The following is a 23,842-nucleotide window of genomic DNA, read 5'->3' on the forward strand; positions in this document are numbered from 1 at the left end:
ATAACAATCAGAATGAGAACCAACTGGAAATGGAGGCAGACCCAAAACATACACCCAACACACTATAGGAAACTATCACCTAACTCAGACACACAACAAAGGCTATGAAAGAGGACCTGACTTCAGAAACAAGACAGCTACACAAGACATGAGGAAAATCAGGCCCAGTTCAGGAAACAAAGCAGCAATTTGAAAACTTTTCAGAAATGAAGACTAAATTAGAGGACTAGGAGAACAGAAACACAGGACATGTAAGGAAACAGATGATGAAAGAGAGACAGATGGGGCAAAAGATACAGAATTAAGAGATGGTGACAGATACGAAATTCCAACTTCTATATAAGAGGATTACCCCAAAACTAAAATCAAATAAATGGAAAAGAATACTCAATAATTCAAGAAAAAAGTCCTGGAATAAAAACTTAAATGTACAAATGCACCCCTAGGAAAACTGACCCAGAACTACTGACCCTAAGACATTCTAGTAAAATAAATGAACTTTAAAGAAAATAACGTCTCCTGGGCATCCAGGCAAAAGAACTACATTATGTGTAAGGAAGAGAAAATCAGAATGACATCAACGCTGTGTCACAAGACAATGGAATGACAAAATTAAGGTTCTCAGGAAAGAAAATATGAGCCAAAGGTTTTATAATCAGCCCCAAATTCTATACTGACCTCAAAGTAAAAGGCCACAGACAAAACTGTGAATGTGTAAGAATCTGGGGAACACTGTTCTCACAGATGCTTCCCGCAAAAGTTACAGACAGGATAGGAGTTGCAGATAATCATAGAACACCTGGAAGAGTTTCAGCAGAGGGCTAATAGAAATGGAATACTATCTGTTATCTGCCCTGACAATCATTTTAACATACCACTCTGAAAATGGGAGGAAAGAATATGTAAAGTACAAACAACTTGCTGAATAAAAGGGTATTACAAGGAACAAACTACTTTACATTCAATGCAAAGAGGAAGGACACAGCCAAGAGTTAAATTCAACATTGTTCACAGGAAGGAACCAATCTGTATCACCAGAAAAAAAAAAAAAAAAAGACTCTGCAATGTAAAACTTAGTGCAGACAAAAAAGCTTAACGAGGCATTATCAAGTCTGTAACTTCTAACTACCAGTAATACGCAAACATAAGACAAAGTGAAATTCAAGACCTTTTCATATTCCCTGGGATTGCGCCACTACATCCACTGGCCTTCTGTGGAAAATGGCTGGTGACAGTGATAACATTTCTCCTTTAAAATACAAGAATCATTTTTAGTATTATATTTTTCTTCAGAGACAATCAATTATCTATTTTCTTTTGATCTTCAAGCACAAAGTCCTAGTGATACATGCTGTATCCAGGATCAGGCTTTCTTTCCCAAACCTCACTAAGGAAGTTATTTACTCATATGCACCATTTTGTAATTCACATAGACATTACACTATTACTACCCAAGTTTCAAATACAGTATCTTCACTGATGAGGCAAAAAAGGATTAATAAAAGTGAGCCTAAAGGGGGACTGCCCAGGCCTGCATCCCTTCCCCAAGAACAGCCCAGGCTCATCCCCTAGAAATCAAGATGTCCAAACACTCCTAAAAAGAGGAGCTAAGACCCTAATGGGAGTAATCTGGTTTTGATGCCTGCACAAAATGTTGAAACCTGTCTCTTACTTGAACTCTACCCTCATTATAATACAATTAACATAAAATGAACATTAAGGCTTGCCCCCACATGAGCTTTTCTGTATACATTCTGGGTCGCTAAGAGCATGCAAAAGCATGCAGAAAGAAACTAGTTATATAACCAACATGTGTCAATCAAATTACCTCAGTCACATCTCCTGCTATAAGCAAATTCAATTACCCTTTCCTATATAAGAGCTAACCTAACGTTAGGCGCAGTTGTCTGCCCCAGCAACTTCTATGCCGGCATCTTTCTTCTTGAATAAACTTACTTCCTTGCTCTCCTCATTTCAGGCCGAGTCTGTGCATTTCTTCACCTTTTGCAAACAATCAGGGGTTAATTCCAATGATACAACATTCACCAGTATGATGGTTAATTTTATTTAATGTGTCAATTTGGCTGAGCCACAGTACTCAGGTATTTGGTCATTATTCTAGTTTTTTTCTTGTGAAGGTATTTTTGTAGAAAAATAACATGTTATGTCAGCAGACTGCCCTCCATAGTGTTGATGGACCTCGTCCAATCCGTTGAAGGCTTAAGAAAAAGTGTTCTCCCCCAGTGAAGAGGCTATTCTGCCTTGGGACTTCAGCTGCAACATCGACTCTTCCTTGGCTCTCTAATCTCTACATATAGTTACCTACACACTTGCCACACGCATGCACACACTACTGGTTCTGTTTCTCTGGAGAAAACTGTCTACAACCAGAAAAAGATTCTATCCTAGGCTCAGAGACACGACATTTCTACTACCTTGATTCTCAACAAAACCCATATAAACTTAGCAGAGAGAGCAGAAAAGGGCAACTGGCAGCCTCAGAGCAGTGATTTTCCAGCACAGTCACTCAGCCTCTCCACACTCATTAACTGCATTCTTCTGTGCTGTGCAGTTGGCTCCTGAAGAGGGAGATGCTTGACGCTCCTTTAATCACATTTCAGAACAAGCGGCTTTCATCCCAGTCACCTCCAGCGATGGTCACAAGGCTCACTCCTCCCTCTCCTGAGCTTTACAAGGGACTCAAACAGGGCCAGTGGGCACTCTCTTTCAAGTGGCTCCGGTATCCTTTAAGACACATGACCCTTTCTATTGCATGGATTTTATTTCCTCAACTTCTTTAAGGGAATTTTAACCACCTTTTGCTGTGGTATATAATATGCTTGGATCTAGTCTAACACTCAATTTTGTGCTTATAATGCTTCCATTTCCTTACCCCTTTCTTCCTTTATCTGTACGTTAGAATGAGGGAGGTTTCTCCGTAACAAAGTTTCTAAAGAAAGCTACAGCTCTTATTTCTAGTCTTACAGCAATTCCTTCTAATTTTTGAAATACCAAATTTAAACTTAAACGTACCTTTCCCTTCCCCAGACCAAGCAACACTAAAAACAAACAAAAATTCTTTAAAAAAATAGTAAAAATTGTAAAAGCACATAGTAATCCCAACTACCCACTTTTACCACACTGCTGAAATTCACGTTTTTGTTCCCAATTATTTTTCATTTTGCTACTATCTTAAGAATAATTTTTTAAAATATTTCCCTATTTAGAAATAAACAAGAAAGGATTTTTATTGCTTTTTCCTTAACGTTTTCATGCATTTTCTTCTTATGTCTATTTTGTCTTTCGAGATGTAGCCTTTGGTCCATCAGATAGGATTCACAAATGCAAACTCTAAATTCTTGCAAGCATCAAAATATTATTTTGCCCTCATCCATGAATACCCGAGGTGTACAAGTCAGGTTCTGAATCCCTTTCTGCTCAGCACTTTTATTGGAAAAAACTATTTTCATTGTCTTCTCTCTCCCAGTTACAGATAACAGATGCCAACCTGATCCTTGCTTCGAGGGTAATCTGTTTTTCTCTTTGAGCTACTTTTAGAATTTTCCTTGTTCCTGGATTCTGAAATGTCACCAGAACGTGTGACACATTTTTAATGAACCTTCACTAGCACTTGGTCTAGAGAGTTGTGCAAAATCATCTTCCTCCTCCAGCCCCTTCGAAACTCTGTTAGACGCACGGTAGCACCTTCATTCAGATCTAGCCTCTGCGACTCAACTCCCACTCCTACTGGTCACCAAACAGCTTCCTTATCTTGAATGGTTTTTCTAGTTAATGCCTCTGATCCCTGAGGATAACCACTTCCTTTCCTGATCCCTCTATGAACGCTTTGGTGTGGGCCTCATCTGTGTTAGTCCTGGAGCTGTCTGAGTGGTGGTATTTTTCGTGCTTACTAATTCCTGTTTTGCTCTCTTGTTCTAGGTCTGAGTTCCTTTTGTGCTGCCAATGCTCCTCAGTAACTGATGCTTCTTCATGCTCATATTTAAAATGCAAGAAAAGACAGAGTGGAATCTGTGGCCGTGGTGTACTTCTTCAGACCAAGTCGGGGTACTGGAGTCTGAGCAGTAAGTGCAGATTCTGATAAGCAGCCATGACCAGGCAGTTGCAGCGCAGCTGGGAGTGGTGACAGGTTTAAGTCAGGAGAGGAAAAGCAAGCACCTGCTGCTCCACTGACACGGCTGGTTTCTCGCCCATGACTTTGGCGACTGTGGCTGCCTTTGCTGTCTCTGACCTGGACTGGACAGTAGGGGTCTGGTGTGAACATTCAGTTTTGGAGGTCTTCCTTTTCAGCTCAGAATGGCTAAGAGTTCCTCAGCTCAGCTTAGTTTTTCTATAAATCTGTTCTCATCTGTTTCACATCTTCCAGAAATTTCTCAGTGTTCTAGTCTGCTGGTGAAATGATCTTTCTGTATCAATAACAAGACTGAAAAATTTGAGGCGTTATTTAATGTAAAGTATAGTGAGGTATTACTTTCTATCTGCTTACAGAGCAAGTACAGCCCTCTGAGTAAACAAACACGGTAGTGTTTTCCCAAAAATAAGACTGGGTCTTATATTAATTTTTGGTCCAGAAAACACATTAGGGCTTATGTTCAGGGGATGTTATCCTGAAACATCATGCTAGGGCTTATTTTCCAGTGAGGTCTTATTTTTGGGGAAACATGGTAGCACGCCACTGTCCCACTAATTCCATGTCTAGGAATTTATTGAAAGAAAATAATGGATGAGCACAATGATGGCTACAGTGATATTCTGAGCAGTGATCGTAACGGGAAACAGGAAATAAAAAATGTTCCACAATAGGTCCCACTGATTCAATAATTAAGAGTGTATCGACATGATAACTGCATATCTATTAAAATCATGGAAAAGAATTTAAAGACATTTAAAAAAAGCACAAATGAAAATATGACATGGAAAAGTTTTATACACACAATTATAAAGAGACTTCTAAATTATACATTAAGTTATTAACAGCTGTAACCTCTGGATGATGGCATTAGAAACAATTAGGTTGTCTTCCTCTGTGTTTACCTGTTTTCAAAATTTTCTACGATGACTTAAGCATTTCACATTTACAAGTAGATAAAACGCATTTTTTAATTTAATTACTGCTAAATTAATGCAATGCATGTCCCAATCCTACAAGGATTTCTATATAAAGACAGACTTACACATTTTAATGTTATCAATTCCAAATTCTATTTCTATTGCCTTTTCTCAGTCAAGGGTAATTTCTACTTTTAGAACATCTACTTTTAAAACTAGTTCTAAAAGAAGACCTAATACAGACACTATTTCTGTCCAATTTGTTTATTAAACAACTTACTTTGACTGAAAAGGTAGAGACAACAAAGAGTTTTCTCCTCAAAGAACACTGAAGGTAAAACGAGTAATTAGAATAACATATTACTTTTCAAAATCATTAGTCAAGCTTTTTTTTTTTTTTAAAAAAAAGATTTTATTGGGTAACAGCAACAGGACTTTATTGGGGAACAGCGTGTACTTCCAGGACTTTTCCAAGTCAAGTTGTTATCCTTCAGTGTTAGTTGTGGAGGGCGCTGCTCAGCTCCAGGTCCAGTTGCCGTTGCTAGTTGCAGGGGGCGCAGCCCACCATCCCTTGCGGGACTCAAAAATTGAATTGGCAAGCTTGTGGTTGAGAGCCTGCGCTCCAACCAACTGAGCCATCCTGGAGGTAGCTCAGCTCAACGTGCCCTGTTCAATCTTAGTTGCAGGGGGCGGAGCCCACCATCCCTTGCGGGACTTGAGGAAATTGAACTGGCAATCTTGTGGTTGAGAGCCCAATGGCCCAGGTGGGAATCGAACCAGCAGCCTTTGGAATTAAGAGTATGGAGCTCTAACCGCCTGAGCCACCGGGCCGGCCCTAGTCAAGCTTTTTAATTAATGGAACTTGAATGCCTTTGCAGCCAAAGTTTACAAAGATTATTTTAAAACATATATTAAAATAGTAAATATTATTTAATTTTAAATGTAGAAATACGTAGGTTGTTAATTAAATTCTTCCAACTAGCATCTACTTGAAGACAAGGTTTAGTGTGTCCCTAAATAAAAGTAATACAGTAAGAATATCTAATATTGGGCAAATGGTGGTAACTACTGAAGCTGGGTAATAGGGATTCCGGATATGTTGCATACTACTCTATAAGTTATATATTAAACAAGTTCTTAAATTTTAACATCTAATTGCTAATTTAAAAAGAACAAGAAAAACTTTAATAAAAATTAAATCTTACTTAGATGAAATAGTGTATACAGAAGTAAACAATAGCACATGTCAGATTACTGGAAGAAGGTATGAAAAGGACACAAACACCCTTTGGTCATCTCTAGATCGTGCAATCAAAGACCAGCACAAACAGAAATGTGAGATTAACAATAAAGGAACTTTTTAATTTAAAACGAGGGTTCCTTGAACATGGTGATTTTGATTTATGTTCTCCCTGATATATGTATTTTTAACAGCCCTCAATCTCGACTTTCTTGGGAAAGCGTCTAAAATATTAACTATCACCTACCAGGTAGTCAACAAACAAACAGCAATATCGAACACAAACCCTAAGACACTGCATTCAACCGAGGTCCTCTGGAATTACAGCCAAGTGGAAACAACAGGTTGTATTCTATCTTAACCCAAACAATTCAAAGATAAAAGTAGAAAAACCAGAATTAAATACCAGTCAACACTTTCTTTGTTTCTTATCTCCAGAAGGTATTTCTTAAAACAAATGTTCAAGAAAAAAAAAAATAAAGTGATTGCAAAGTATGTGGCTTCATTAGGCTTGAACTGACATTTGTCCTGAAGGCTAAGAACACCTTTTCTTAGAGTTGCGTTGGGAGTTAAGTGCTGACCAAGTACACAGCATCTGACCACCTTTCGTTGCTGTAACTGTGTATACTAACTTCCACGCAACTTGACTTAGTTCTCTGACGTGGCTAAGATATCAGCCCTGATGATGGCGTGGGCCAGCACTTCTCACACACTCTGGCATGCATCCATCACCCGGAGAGATGCTGAAAGAAGGGTCTGATTCCACCGCCAGGTGTGGAGAGGGACCAAAGGCTCTCGAACAAGCTCCAAGTGCTCTGCTCCTGCTGACCCAGGCACCACAGCTGGGCAGCACTGATTCAGAACCAATCCTAATTTCTATGCATCCATAGTCCCAAAAGGAAAAACTGACAGTGTGGCAGTTATCTACTTTCCTCAATACTTCAAATAAGTTCTGAAAGTACCATTCTAATTATTTTGTCATCAAGAAAAGAAATCCTGTGATGGAAGACCTTTCGTCTTTTATCCTCGACTCCCTTAATGACTTAAATTGACCACATTCCCATCGGTAGTTAAATGTCTTATTTTGGTGGCCATACTTGTTACATCATCACCTATCACAATTCTATGAGCCATACCTGTCACACACTATGTACTTTTTTATATGAATTAATTACTGACACTCTTTCCTTAATTTATTTAACACTGTGATATAAAAGCAGTTCCTTACTGTGTTCCAGCCGATTTCAGAAGAAAAAAATGATTACATCAAAATTGTCTTTTTGCAAGATGCACACCAGCAAATAAAGAGGAGAAAAAAACTGCTTTTCTGATACTTGTTGCTTGATAAAAGTTCTGTAACTGATACCGTCATTCCCAGCTTCAAGTGACAATACAAAAACAGGACAGAGAAAGAAATCAAGTTTTCCACCCCAATCACTAAGGTTTCTTTCATTACTTAGTCTACAGTTTACCCTGAGAATACCTGAGCCGTCCAAATGACCTGAGGGTCTCCCCCAGTGCTATCCACTTTCACTGGGATGAGGAAGAGTTACTGCGAGTTGATTAAAGAGTATTACATGTTTTGAACAATTGAAAACTGTCAATACCATGTTTGATTTAGACGCCCACTCTAACAGTTATCTAGTTTGTGTGTTGATGACTCAAAGGTCACATTTTTCAGATATGAGACAACAAAGCATGCAGTTCAAGAAATATGGTGTGGTACTGAATATAGGTTCTAGAAACAGAATGTTTCTTAGTTGTATGAACTCAGAGAAGTTACTTAACCTCTCTGCATAGGAGGGCTCATGGTTCCTACTTGAGGGGATGCCATGAAAACTAGATGAAAGCACAGCAGGTGTATGAGAAGGAGGGGGAGAATGACAGTCTTTGTCAGTGACTAACATTTATGACTTACAAAAAGGAAGAAAAGCATTCCCTGGAAATACCTCTACGTAGCGTATAACAGTAACAATTCCCGTCCATTTTCTAAATGTCTGTTAGTAAGAAATAGACCAAAGACCAATCTCGCCCTCCAACAGTACCCTGAAATGGAAACCAATCCACTACTCAAATAAGGGGGAAAAAATAAAGATTTACATTTGAGAACTGAAACAACAAACCTCTATAGCTAAATTCACCTTAGACTCCCCCTCAACTGTACTTTCCCTTCAGATGGAACTTTCCATGCAGACTCATTTCCCAACTTCCCGGGAAGTCGGGAAACACTTGTCCACCAGCTTGCCCCCAAACACAGCAAGGGGCTAGGCTTCCGGGGCAAAGTTATGTACCTAGAAAGAAGGTACATAACTTTCTTTCTATTTACTTTAAAAACAAAAACACAACCCAGCAACGTAAGGTTTCTGGGTGCAGAGGCACTGCTCCCGCACCGCAAACCAGAATCCCTGAGCCCTCCTGCCACGCACAGGGCAGGAGTTCCACCCTCCGGAAAAATGCTCTGCTGCACCCGTCTGCTGGGCATTCCTGTAACTCTCTCTCAAGCAAGCAGAGGTGTCTGCATGTGAAGTTACTGCTCAGCCCCCCTGTGCCAACATGAGCAGGGAGGCAGGCAATGGGAATCCCAGACTCCAGCTCTGCTTGTCTGTGAACACTTCATTTGCAGAAGCATTCTATGTTGAAAGCTGAAAACCCCGTGGGTCTAGTCCAAACCTGGGATTTTAGCCACAAGGAAGCCGAGCACCAGGCAGGTGAAGGAACCCACCACTGCGACGCTGTGGTTCCCATGTCAAAGTCAGCTCCTGGGTGGAGCCTCTCCACGAGCACCACCCAACTTACCTACCCTCCAATGGGGAGACTTGTTTCGGGTCTTTTTTTCCACTCCACCTACCTTTTGTACAGTGGTACCTCGGTTTTCGAATGTAATCCGTTCCGAAGACCGTTCGAGTTCTGAAACGTTCGAAAACCGAGGCACGGTTTCCCCACAGGAAGTAAATGGATTAATCCATTCTAGACCTTTAAAATCAACCCTTAAAACTGCAAATTTAGCATGAATTTTACTATCTAATCATACCATAGATCCCTAAAATTTATGGCATTCGTAAACCATAATGTTCATCAACCGAGATGTTCTCAAACCAAGGGGGACTGTATTTATTTGCATTGAGATTGGAAAAAAAATAGGAAAATGATGGATACTTTTCAACTTCTCCCTTTTGCTACACAGTAACATGCTCACAGCTTCTTAGTCTGTGAGATGGGCACTATTAAAGCACTAGATGGAGTCCCCGCATCACAGAACACCCAGATGGGAGACCCTTTTAGCTGGCACACACATGAATTGCAAAACTTAATAGGCATGTGTTTATTCCTAGCGCTTTAGGGGAAAAAGGTAACTAGTACAAAAAAAGCCATGAGTTAATGAACAATATAGCTTAGGATGAGGCAAATGAAATCTCCCTCACCAAAATGCATAGTAACAGCCCCAAGAACTCAGATCCATGAGTGCCTGAAATCCTACCTAGAAATTTGTAAAAACAGATAAAATATGTACATTACATCCTCAAAGCCACTTATTTCAACCAAAGTGGCAAAATCTATTTTGCATTAACTGTTCTGTTCTTGCAAATTTAACAGGTAATTTGCTTTTATTCCCCACTGTATTTGGCTTATCACCATCTTTTATTTGTGCCAAGAAATGGTTTACCATTATGATATGATGATGAGGAGATATGTTACATCAGTTATCAGATCACTGGATATGGCAGAGCCACGAGGGTGATGGGAAATGAAATGAAATTTGAGAAGCACTTTACCAACAACCTCAGGGACACAAGAGCACACTTACCTTCACATTTTTACTTTCCAGGTCATTTCGTGACCTGAGTTATCACAGACATTTATATTATGTATTCATGTATTCATTTAAATGGACACAGGTTTGCTTTCATCACCAAACATTACTAAAAGGCACTATCTTTCATGCAGACCTTCCCTAAGAGCCCAGAACCCTCTCTCACACTCTTCAACCAAAAAGGTGCAAGGAAAGTAACTGCTATAATGAGAGGCTCAGGAGGTACTAGGGTACAGAAGGGTCTCTTCCATATTTAACAAGCCACAATTAAGATCCGTGCTATCAGAATTGATTTGTTAGAGGGGATTCCATAGTGCAGTAGCAGTCACCAGTACTGGTTGGTAGTTGTGGAATCTATTAAATATAATATAGTACAGGTGGATATTATTATTTAAGACAGTATCTCAATTTTCTCCTTGGACAATTGCGTTACATGCAAAACAATTCCAGAGAAGAAAAAAGTGACTTCTGTAGCCTGGTACCTACAGAATTTAGGACTTCTAACCTATTTGTCACTTAAAATACATGGCTATTTTACTATCTTTCAACACACATATGCTTCCTCTAAATTACAAGCTCTTCATTCATCTGAAAATGTTATAAAGCAATGAGTGTGCAGGCAGTGCGTTGGCCAGGCCCTCGAGCATGAGCTATAGTCTCTGTCCACAAGGAGCTCCTAGTCCAGCAGCGGGTCCAAGAGCCAGAAAGGGATGTGAGGGCCAAGAGCGTGGAGCCCTTCCAGGGAGAGAGGCGGAGGTTCACCAGGAGCCTGCCACAGCTGACACTTCATCCAGCCATCCAGCTCCCATCAAGCTGGAGGTGAAACTGTGGCCCAGGGGTTTCTAAAGCCTGAAGGACAGAGCTAGGCTCACTGAGGCCAGGCACGGACACGGAATGTGCAGGGCCGTGGTCCACACCACTACTCAGGGTGCAGTGAGGCTGTGTGTGAGCAGGACCTCCTCACTCCAGAGGAGGGCCTCACAGGAGCCACCTTATACCCCACGTCACCACAAGCCACAATCTGCTATCTTAAAAGCCAGTTTCAGAATAGCTTACTTGTGGGATGTCCTCTTCTTCATCATGCTTGCAGATACACCAGCATGGCCTAAAAGAGAAATGAGTATAAGTCAATGAAAACTGGATAAAAAAGCAGTTCAAACTCAAGAAAAATATTAACTTACAAAAACTGCCATAAAAAGCATGAGATGAGAATAAACTGTAAACGGCCAACATGTGGGAAAGCCATTTGTTTACTGAACTTTCAAAAAGGAGACATAAGGGGTTCTGGGAAGATAAAACGATGGGAAAACAGTTCATTTTTCCAAATTGGCCATAAAACACCAAACCCAAATCATGTGGACAAAAAATGCAATAAAAAAAGTGACAATCCTAACCGTAAAGTACTAAAAGTTACAGAACCTGTATTCCTGCCAGAAACAACTAAAAATCTGGACAAAAGATATGCAACATTGAGGTCCAGACATTGAGAGAATGAGCAGCACAGGACTATGGGACCAGGGAACAGAAAGCCGTGCGAGTGTCCTGCATCAATCCAGACTGTGTTCCAAACACCTGTGGAGGAGGCTGTGTGAAACCAAGAACACTGTGGCTGTGCTCAGTTGGGAGTCAGGCTGGAGGTACCTGGGAGTTGTGGGCAGTGCTGGCAGTGAGTGGATCTCAGAGGAGGCTCCAAACACAGTGGGTGGGGGTGGGGGACGTGGAGGGTTAAAGTCTTCAGCTAGATAATAACATGCTAAGGCATGAAGGTCATTCAAAGTCCACCTAGCCACTCTTTGAAGCCAAGGGGGCAGTCAGTAAAAATCAAAAGGTGTCCCTTAGCAAGAAGACTGAAGTAGCCCTAAGAAAAAGAGCCACAGACCCATCCTGGCATCTACTTCTGAAACAAACTCCAACATTCTGTAAAAGACATCAACAAAAGCTCAACGCTCTACAACACATTTAAAATATCTAACTCCCCAACAAAAATTACTAGACATGCAGAACACCAGTAGACTGTAACTCTATAACCAAGTGGGTTATGACCAAAACAATGTAATTAGCAGGCAAAAAGGTGAAAAGAACTATAATAAATATACTCAAATATTTCAAATATTTAAAAGACACTTAAAATTTATAAAAGGGATAGAAAAACAATGAAACTGGTGAAAAATACATGATCTGAAATTTAAAAAGCACTGAATGTGATTAATAGCAGATTAGACCCCATAGATAAAAAGATCAGTGAAACTGAGACATTGTAATACAAAGTACTAAAAATGGAACAAAAAGGAAAAAACTGGGAAAATAACGGCCTCAGTGCCCTGAAGGCCACATAACATAAATGAAATTGGACTACTCCACAAAAGAGAGGACAGCAGGGTATAAGGGGGAAAAATCTGAAAAACTAACAGCGAAAGGTTTTCCAGATGTGATAAGTATACACCATATAGCCCCAAAGATAAATACAGCCAAAGTAAGATAAAAACAAGGAAAACCATGCCAAGGCACGTCCAAATTTCTGAAAACAATTGACAAAGAAAGTATTTCTAAAATAGCCAAAGAATAAAAGTCACATTAAATATAGGGAAACAGAAAATACTGGTTCCAAATTTGTCGTCAGAAACAATGTAAGCCAGAGACAGTAAACTAAATCTTTAAGGTGCTGCTAAAATAAACAAAGCAACCTACTTGTGAACTGAGCATACCTCACTCAGCAAAAATACCTTCCAATCCGAACAATGATAACATATTAAATGTAAATAGTCCCAACGCAGCAATTAATAGACCATATAACAATATAAAACAGGAAGATACAATATCAGACAAATTAACCAGGATCGTTATCGAGCATCAAAAAGGAAATTTCAAAAATGATAAAAAGGGTCAATCAATCAAGAAGCCATAACAATCTTAAATGTATGTGAACCTAATTATAGAATACTGAAATACATGGAGCAAAAACTGACAGAATGAACAAGAAAAATCGACATATCCTTCATTTTGAGATTCGAACTCTTCTCTCAGTAGTTAATAGAACAGTGGGTAGAAAGTCAGAAAAGATAGAAAACCTGAATATCACAAGCAGCCAATTTGAATTACTTGGTATTTATAGAGTGCTGACCCAATACTGCCAAAAACAAACATTGTCCCCAAGTTTCCATGGGACATTCACCCAGATGCACCATATGACACTCAGATGCAAACAAACCCTCAATACACTTAAAACAACATGCAATCATGAGGAGTATGTTCTCTGACCACATCAGAATTAAACTAGCAAGAAATAATAAGCATTTGGAAAGACCCCAGTATTGAAAATTAAACAACCATCTTCTAAAAAACTCACAGTTCAAACACAGAATCACAATTAAAATTCAACTATTATGAACTAAAAATGAAAACACAATCTATCAAAATCTGTGGAATACAGCAAAAGCAGTACTTACCCTATTAATCAAAATTCACACTAAATAACAGAAATATAAAGAAAACAAAGAAAGGACTTTTTACCATAAACCCAGAACAGAGGATCCCCTGGGTTGAGAAGAAAGGCTTCTGGGTTATCTGCAAAATTCTCTCTCCTTGGCCTTATGTTAAAGTGCCCATTTTTTAAACACAAAATTTCTGTACTACTGTTACATTTAAAATCTTAAAATGTTAACTGAGAAAGGAGGTATGTGGTGAATTGTCTACGTGACTGTCTGTTCTAGTGCAGCGACAGACAGCACGACACGGCCCTGCTGCTGAGAGCCGTGCTCACCCACTTTCCCCCAGCGTGTCTGCATGGACTCAAACAAGTGGGCAGCTCGTAGATGAAGGTAAAATACAAACAGAGGGAAAGTAAATCTACCCGAAGCATCCCTGAACGTGTCTAGCTTCAAGCGGATGAGGAGGTAACAAATGCAAAAGCAGAACTACAGGATTCAGCCAAGTGCTCCTGGCTGCGCAAGAGGCATGAGGACTCCCTCCCAGCCTTCCCACACTGAACACACAAGGAAAGGGCAGAAAACTTTAGCATTTGCTGTGCCCTCAGCGTAACGGCCACGTCCCCATCCCTGCATCCTAGACAAAGCTTATCAGGCCTGACACATCCCCATTTAGAGTGTACCATGGCAGAAACAATCTTCTACTGACCGCTCAAGAAAAGGTAAGCCATTTGTAATTGCCCCTTAATTTTTAAGTATGAACAGACAAACCATGATCAACACTTTATATCACTAAGCACATAAAAAGCCACATCAAGACTCGTAGGAAGGCCAGAGAGGCAGAAAGAGCAGGTCCCACACCCATGGTGTGGGGATGTGACGACTAAGAATTGCAAGGGACATCTGGGGCTGGGGAGGTCCCCACCCCAAGGAGCAAGGGGTCACTGCACCACACCGGGAGCCCAAGGCACCAATGCTGGGAGTACCCATAACATCTAGCTGTGAAAATCAGCAGGATATTGGGAGGAAGACAAAGGGCTGTAGGAGATTGAAACATGTTGCTCTTAAAGGGCCAGTGCAGTCTCCTCGCGTCCTTACAAACTCATTCGCTTGCTCTAAGCTCCAGTGCAGGGGCAGCAGTAGCTCAACCAGCACCAGGGAAACATGAAGCGATGAACTGAACTACTAACTAACTTCAGGGTGAAGGCTGGAGCAGCAGGATTCAGGGCAACTCTCTTCCAGGGACCAGTGCTGGCAGGAGCCAAATCTGTGCTCTCCATTAACTTGGTTAACACTGCTTGCCACCCCCGCCCGCTAACCCCAGTGATTCCCGGAGACTCCACCCCACCCGACTCATTTCTCTGGCCCAAGCTTCTTTCAGTGGCTCCTCCACACAAGCAGCCTGCCTGCTCACTTTCCCAAAATCTCTCGAAATTCCACAAGCCACAAATAAGCAGTGGCCACCTCAGCATGCCCTGTAGCTCTTGCTAAGCTGATGCAGGCCCAGCACAAGTGGCAACCGGTCATAATTTGCACTGTAACTCCGATCAGGTGACCCCAAGCCTGGCATAAGTGGTGGCCAGTCTTGACCTGAAACGTAGCTTTAACTAAGTGGCCACAAGCCCAGCACAAGTGGCAGCTCACATCATGGTACCCATGGTACCCAGCTCTTGTGGCAGCCGGCCTCAGTTCATAGGGTAGCCTCTCCCAAGCGCCTCAAAGCCAAGCACAGGCAGTAACCAACCACAGATCACTGTGCAACTCCTACCAAGGGGCCACAAGCATGGCACAACCTGCAGCTGACCTTGGCCTTCACTGGAGCCCCCCCAAGAGGCTCCAGTCGCAAAACACCTGGTAGCCAGGTTCAGACCACACCAGAGCACCGTCAAACCAGCTCCAAAAGACACATCCAAAGGGCGGGCTCAGCTGGCATCAGAGACCCACTACAGCAAATCCTCCTCCATAAGAAGTCAGCCCCTTTACAACAGCTATAGTCACAGCCAGCCCACACAGCCAGTCAGCCTGAGGGTCGGTCCCACCCACTGACATGCCAATAGCAATCGAGGCCCAACTATTACAGGAGGGCACACACAACCCACAGGAGGGCACACACAACCCACAAAGGGGACAATCTGGAACACAGGGTTCAGGTCACCAGGGTGACTGTACCAGTAGGCCTCATAGGACACCTACTATATAAGGCCACTCTGCCAAGACTGGGAGACATGGCAGATCTACCTACTACATAATAACAAATAAAGGAGTCAGTCAAAATGAGGCGACAAAGAAACATGCCCCTAATGAAATAGGGCAAAATTCTAGGGAAAAAACTATACAAAATGTAGACAAGCAATCTACAAGGTACAGAGATCAAAACAGTGGTTATGCGGGCACCCAATGAACTTACGGGAAGAATAGATGTCCTCAGTGAGAACTTCAACAACAAGATAGGAAACATAAAAATGGAAATAGAAAACATAAAAAAAAAAGTCAGAAATGAAGAATACAATAACTAAATGAAGAATACACTGGAGGGAACCAACAGCAGATTAAAAAAAGGAATCGAACCAGCAATCTGGATGACAAAGTGGCAGGAAACACCCAATCAAAACAACAAAAACAAAAAAGAATTTTATAAAATGAGGACAATTCAGGGACCTCTAGGACTTCAAACGCAACAACATTTGCATCACAGGGGTCCCAGAAGGAGAAGAGAAAGGGATGGAAAACCTATTTAAAGAAATAACCACTGAAAACTTCCCTAATCTGGTGAAGGAAATAGATACACAAGTTCAGGCAGCACACAGAGTCCAATCAAGATTAAACCAAAGAAGTCTGCTCCAAGACACATAATTAAAATGCCAAAAGTTAAAGACAAGGAGAGAATTCAAAAAGTAGCAAGAGAAAACAGTTAGTTACATACAAGAGAGCTCCAGTAAGACAAGATGATTTTTCAACAGAAACTTTGCTAGCCATAAAGAAATGGCACAAAATATTCAGAGCGATGAAAGGTGAACAGATACACCCAAGATTACTCAGCAAGGCTATCATTTAAAATCAAATAAGAGATAGAGTTTTCTAGACAATAAAGTTGTTCGTGACAACTAAACCAGCATTACAAGAAACGTTAAAGGGACCAAAATAAGGGATAGGAAACAGGAAAAAAAAAAAGTTATCACTGACAAAGACAAACACTTAGTAAAAGATGTGGATCAACCAGCTATAAAACTAGTACAAAGGTTGAAACACAAAAATAGGAAGATCAGGGGTAATTCCAACAATAAATTAAGGGACACACACGCACACAAAATAAGTAAAACATAATGACAAAACCATAAATGTTCAGGCGGTGAATAAAAATTGTAGTTAAGTGTAATATATTCACACTTGTGTGACCATCAACTTTAAATAGACTGCTATAAACATAGCTTGTATAAAGGAAGCATATGGTAACCGCAAACTAAAAATTTATAAGAATATACAGTAAAAGAATCCAAACACAACACTACAAAAAGTCATGTACATACAAAAGAGAGTAAGAAAGGAACAAAGAAGAACTACAAAAACAATCAGGAAATAATATGATGACAATAACTATGTACCTATCAATAATTACTTTAAATGTAAATGGACTAAATGTTCCACTCAAAAGACATAAGGTGTCTGAATGGATTAAAAAACACCACCTGTACATATGCTGCCTACAAGAGACCCAGTATCAAGAGACACACAGACTAAACATAAGCGGGTGGAAAAAGATATTTCATGCAAATAGAAGCAAAAAACCAAAAAGCGGAGATAGCAAAACTTATATCAGACAAAATACTTTATAAACAAAGGCTGTAATAAAAGACAAAGAGGGACATTTTGTAATAATAAAGGGATCAATTCACAAGAATTTAACTCTTGTAAACATCTATGCACCCAATATCGGAGGGCATATGTATGTATGTGTATATATATATATATATATATATATATATATATATATTCTAAAGCAAATATTGATGGGACACAAGAAAGAGACAAACAGTAAGACAATAATAGTTAGGGGACTTTAACACCCCATTGACATATGTGGAAAAGATATTAGGAAAATTTGCCTTCATTGGCTGATGTTAGCTTTTGTCTGTTAGCTTTTTGTTCCCTCACATGAGAGATTGCATGTGAGGCTGGTTAGCTTAAGGTTAAGAAAATTCTCCCTCATCTCATTCCAGGCAGGGGAGATAATGAGGTGATGAAGAGTCTTTTTGTCTGTTTCGCCTGCATCAGATGAGGTGAAGAAGTAACTAAGTTATGTCAGAATGACGTGATATACAGAATGAGGTGACAAGCACACTGCCAGGCTTTCGAAGGCCTTGGGCCGATGGTCCCAGGCAAGAACAATAAGTATTGTTTGTCCGAATGAACTGGCCTTCAGCCGGATAAACAATATTGTTATCACAGTAACTTCGGAACGCTCCCGGAACTGGCCATTCCCTGAGAGGGAGGCAGGAACAAGGAGGTTGGCTCTAAGGTACATCTGAAAAAATATATAGGACAGACCTCAGATGGCACTGTAGTTTCGTCATTTGTCATTGGTGATTCTTCATTCTAACGTTTTGGAAACATGTATGCAACATGCAGCTTACAACATCAGGAGATGCCCCAACTTCCAGGCACGGACCTGGGGAGGTCTGGCTGGTTCCCCACCTCTTCAGTGTTGTTCCCCGGTTAGCCTTCTTAAGTACTTGTTAGCATTTTGCAACCTTGCATACAGCTTGCAGCTTGTAACATCAGGAGACTCCCTAACTTCCAGCAATGGCAACAGCAACAACATTCTTGAGAACTTGGCATTTTGGAAACTTGTGTGCAGCTTGCAGCATCAGGAGATGCCCTGTCTTCCAACAACAGCAGCAGCAGCAGCAGCATTCCTGGGAACTTGTGAGCATTTTGGAAACTTGTGTGCAGCTTGCAGCATCAGGAGCCACTTCAGTTTTCCAGCCATGGACCTGACAAGGTGTTTTTGTTTTGTTTTTTCTAACAAGGTTTTGATTCCTGACCTTTCCACTGTTGTTTCCCCAGTTTGGTGACCTTCTGACATCTACTGTAATAGTTGCTATTCTATAGAGTTTATTACTGCATTTAAATACTCCTTATTGATGTCATTTGTGTATTTCGCCAAGTGATTTTTGATCAATAGTAAACATATGTTGGGATCTCTTAAACTTATATGTATACTCCTTTGATATGACATTGTATCAATGTGTATAGTTTAATCTTAACCACCTTTACTTTCTCTCACTAGCACATTCTATTAATTGCCTTTGTCTTTTGCTATTGCATATTGCTAAATAGATTAGATATTGCTAAATAAATCAATTAGTCCCACTCTACCATGTGCTCCTCTTTCTTTCCCCTGCTCATCGTTACAACACAGATCTTTCAGACAAAAAAATCAACAAGGAAACAGCAACCTTAAATGACATGTTAGACCAGATGAATTGAATTGGTATTTAATAGAGTATTCCACCTCAAAGCAGCAAAATATACATTCTTTTCAGAATATGCAAATGAAATATTTTTTCAAGACAGACCACATATTAGGCCATCAAACAAGTCTTAATAAGTTTAAGAAGACCGAAATCATATCAAGCATGTTGTCGGACAACAACTGTATGAAACTAGCAATTACAAGAAAAAAACTGGAAAACACACAAAACATATGGAGGATAAACAACATGCTATTAAACGATGAATGGGTTAATGAGATCAAGGAAGAAAACAGAAGGTACCTGAGACAGATGGAAAGGAAATCACTACGACCCACAATCTATGGAACATAGTAAAAACAATCCTCAGAGGGAAATTCATAGCCATGCAGGCTTAACTCAAGAAACAAGAAAAATCTCAAATAAACAATCTATTCCTACACCTAAAGGAAGTAGAAAAGGAACATCAAACAAAGCCCAATGTGAGCAGATAGAAGGAAATAAAGATTAGAGTGGAAATAAATGAAATAAGGTATTGAAAAAATACAAAAAAAAAAAACAATCAATAAAGCCAAGAATTGTTTCTTTGAAAAAATAGACAAAATTGGTAAACCTTTAACCTGATTCATAAAGAATAAAAGAGAACACCCAAATAAATAAAATCAGAAATGAAAGAGAAGTGACAATTGACACCACAGAAGTACAAAGGATTATATAAAAAAAAAAGTACTAAGGAGAATTATATGCCAACAACAAATTGGACACTCCGGAAAAAATGTATAAAGTCCTTGAAACATACAATCTTCCAGACTCAATCACGACAAAACAGAAAATCTGAACAGACCCAATTACCACTAACAAAACTGAATCAGTAATCAGAAACTCCCCACAAATAAGTCCTGGATAAGATGGCTTCACAGGTGAATTTTACCAAACGTTTAATGAAGAATTAACACCTATCCTTCTCAAGTTATTCCAAAACCTTCAAGAGGATAGAAGGCTCCCAACCTCAGTTTACGAGGCCATCATTACCCTAATTACAAAGCCTGACAATTACAAAGAAAAAAAAAATTACAGGCCAATATCCCTGATGAATATAAATGCAAAAATCCTCAACAAAATATTAGCCAAGTGAATTCAGCAATATCCTAAAAAGATCACACACCATGACCAAGCGGGATTTATTCCTGGGATGCAAGACTAGTTCGTTATCTGCAAATCAATTAATACAATACATCACAAACAAAAGGAAGGATAAAACCATATGATCATATCAATAGATGTCGAACCAGCATTTGACAAAATGCAGCATCCATTTATGATAAAAACTCTCAGCAAAGTGGGAATAGAGGGAACGTACCTCAAGATAATAAAGGCCATGTATGACAAACCCCCGGCTAATATCATACTCAACGGTGAAAAGCTAAAACCGTTTTCCTTAAGATCAGGAACAAAACAAGGATGTCCACTTTCACCACTTTTATTCAACATAGTACTGGAAGTTCTAGCCACAGCAATCAGGCAAGAAAAATATATAAAAGGCATCCAAATTGAAAAGGAAGAAGTAAAACTGTTTGCAGATGACATGATAATATATAGAGAGAAAACTAAAGATTCCACCAAAATACTATTAGAACATATGAATTCAGTAAAGTAGCAAGATACAAAATTAATATTCAGAAATCAGTTACATTTTATACATCAATAACAAAGTATAAGATAAATTTAGATAATACCATTTACAATTGCATTAAAAAAAACACCTAGGAATCAATCTGACCAAGGAAGTAAACAACTTAGACTCAGAAAATTGTAAGATACTGAAGAGAGAAATTGAAGGAGATACAAATAAACAGAAGCACATACAATGCTCACTGATAGGAAGAATTAACATTAAAATGTCCATACTACCCAAAGCAATCTATAGATTCAGCGTGATCCCTATCAAAATACCAACGGCATTGTTCACAGAATTCAAACAAAATAATCCTAAAATGTATACAGAACCACAAAATACCCCACATAGCCAAAGCAATTTTGATAAAGGGGAACAAAGTTGAAGGTATCACGCTACCTGATATCAAACTATACTACAAGGATACAGTAATCAAAACAGTATTGTCCTGGCATAAAAACATCCACATAGATCAATGGAACAGAATAAAGCCCAGAAATAAACCCACGGCCTGTATGGTCAATCTATGACAAAGGAGACGAGTCTACAAATAAAATGGGGTGAAGAAAGTCTCTTCAATAAATGGTATTGGGAAAACTGGACAGAAACATGCAGAAAAATGAAACTAGATCACTTCCTTACAATATACAAAGGATAAACTCAAATAGATTAAAAGCCTTCAATGTAAGACCTGAAACTATAAAACTCCTATAAGAAAACATAGGCAGTAAATTCTTTGACATTTCTCTTAGCAGTATCTTTTGGGATATACTTCCTCAGGCAAGGGAAACAAAATAAAAAGTAAACTAAAAGCTTTTGCACAGTGATGGAAACCAACTAAAACAAACAAACAAACAAAAGACAACCTACTGAATTGGAAGATATTTGCAAATGATACATCCAATAACAGGTTAATATCCAAAATATGTAAGGAACTCATACAGCTTAACACACACAGGAAAAAAAATCCAATTAAAAATGGACAGAGGACCTGAATAGACATTTCTCCAAGGAGGACATACAGATGGCCAACAATGCTCAACATCACTAATCATCAGGGAAATGCAAATTAAAACCACAATGAGATATCACCTCACACCTGTCAGAATAGCTATCATCAATAAAACAAACAAGCGCTGGCAAGGACACAGAGAAAAGGGAACCTTTGTGTACTATATAGGTAGGATTTGCAAATTTGTTCAACCACTATGGAAAACACTATGGAGGTTCCTCAAAAAATTAAAAATGGAATTACTATGTGACCCAGCAATCCCACTTTTTGGGTATTTATCCAAAGATATCCAAAACACTAATTTGAAAAAACAAATGCACCCACCCCTCTGTTCATTGCAGTATTATTTACAATAGCCAATATATGGAATAAGTAAAGTTAAACTTTCATTTTTCTTAGCTATAATCGAACTACTAATATTTTGTTCAGAATAATATTAGTAAATGGAGAACAAGAGAAGGAATTTAGAATACTTTGTATTATTAGGTATTCTCACTACCAGTGAAGGAAGGAAGCACTACAGGATTATTTTAAGGTGGACTTGGAATAGTTATAAACTATTTGTATTGCAAACTCTAGGGCTAAAAAAAAAAAAAACTGTTTTAAAGCAACTGTGCGGAGGGAGCTAACCTTCCACATGGTCAAAAATCCACTTTCTGACTGCCCCAAAACTTAACTAGTAATAGCTTATTGTTGACCAGAAGCCTTACCAATACCATAAACAGTCGTTACCACATACTTTTATGTTATATATATTATGGTCTGTATTCTTACAATAAAGTAATGTAGAGAAAAGAAAATGTTATCAAGAAAACCGCAGGAGAGAAAATACATTTACAACATTAAATGAAAAAAAAAAAATCCACATAAAGTGGACTTGCAGAGTTTAAACCCACATTGTCCAAGGGTCAACTATAATTGATATGCTAAGAAAGAGAAAAAAAATGCAATCACGTAAAATGCTCAATATAAAACTAAAAGACAGATAAAGAGTGATGTCAAAAATTCAAAGAAAGTAAGAGTAAGGAATAAAAAAACTAATAAATATGGCAAACACTAATCCCATAATCACCTTAAATGTCAATGGTCTAAACACACCAATAAAAATACATTAAAAAAAGAGAGAAACTGTCATAGGCCATCAAAAAACAAGACCATATTGTATGCTATCTACAAGAAATGCACTTTAAATACAAGTTACATTTAGATTAAAAATAAATAAATGGAGAAAGATATACCATGGTAACAATGACCAAAAGAAACCGGGACTAGCTGTCTTCATTTCAGAGAGAGATTTCAGAACAAGAAAAGTCATCAGGGATAAACAGAGGCATTCCATTATGACAGAGATATCAATTCTCCAATAAGACATAACAATCTTTAATGTGTACATAACAACAGGACATCAAACTACAGGAGGCAAAACGGACAGAACTACAAGTGAAAATACATGAACCCACTATCGTAGCTGGAGCAATACCATTCTGTCAGAAATGGACAGATCCAAAAAGCAGAAAATCAGTGAGGACATAGTTCAACTGAACAGTACCAGCAATCAACTGGATATAAATGACATCCACTGAAAACTTCATCCAGCAACAGCAAAATACACCTTCTTCCCAAGCTCCTATGAAGCATTCACCAAGATAGACCACATTCTAGACCACAAAATACACCTTAACAAACTTAAAAGAATAGAAATCATACCACATACGTTCTCCAACCACAATGGAATTAAACTAGATTCAGTAACAGAAAGACAGTTGGAAAATCCCAAACTACTTGGGAGATTAAACAACACACTTCTAAATACATGGTTCAAAGAAAAAATTTCAAGACAAACTGAAAAACATTTTGAACTAAATGAAAATCCAACTTACCACAATTTGGGGGATGCAGAGAAAATTTTGGTCCTTAACGGGAAATTCATAGCATTGAATGCATATGTTGGAAAATAGGAATGATCTAAACATTTTTTAAAAAATCTAAATTCCATCTTAGGAAACTAGAAAAAGGCTCAAATTAAATACAAAGTAAGCAGAGGAAAAGACATTATACAAATTAGAACAGAAATCAATAAAATTTCAAATAGGAAATCAACAGAGAAAAATTAATGAAATCAAAAGCTGGTTCTTTGAAAA

General features: G+C 39.0%; 1 protein-coding gene across 3 annotated transcripts in view; it reads right to left on the reverse strand.

Moving 5' to 3' along the window:
• Positions 1-23,842, reverse strand: part of SPIN1 (spindlin 1) — a 67,749-nt gene that overhangs the window by 15,791 nt on the left and 28,116 nt on the right. For all 3 annotated transcript variants that reach the window (XM_081065531.1, XM_081065533.1, XM_081065532.1), the window contains one exon: positions 11,175-11,223. In XM_081065531.1, the coding sequence (XP_080921657.1) occupies positions 11,175-11,223 (49 nt within the window). The remainder of the gene's footprint in view (positions 1-11,174; positions 11,224-23,842) is intronic.

The sequence above is a fragment of the Rhinolophus hipposideros genome (assembly GCF_964194185.1).
Source record: "Rhinolophus hipposideros genome assembly, chromosome: 11".
Taxonomy (NCBI): domain Eukaryota; kingdom Metazoa; phylum Chordata; class Mammalia; order Chiroptera; family Rhinolophidae; genus Rhinolophus; species Rhinolophus hipposideros.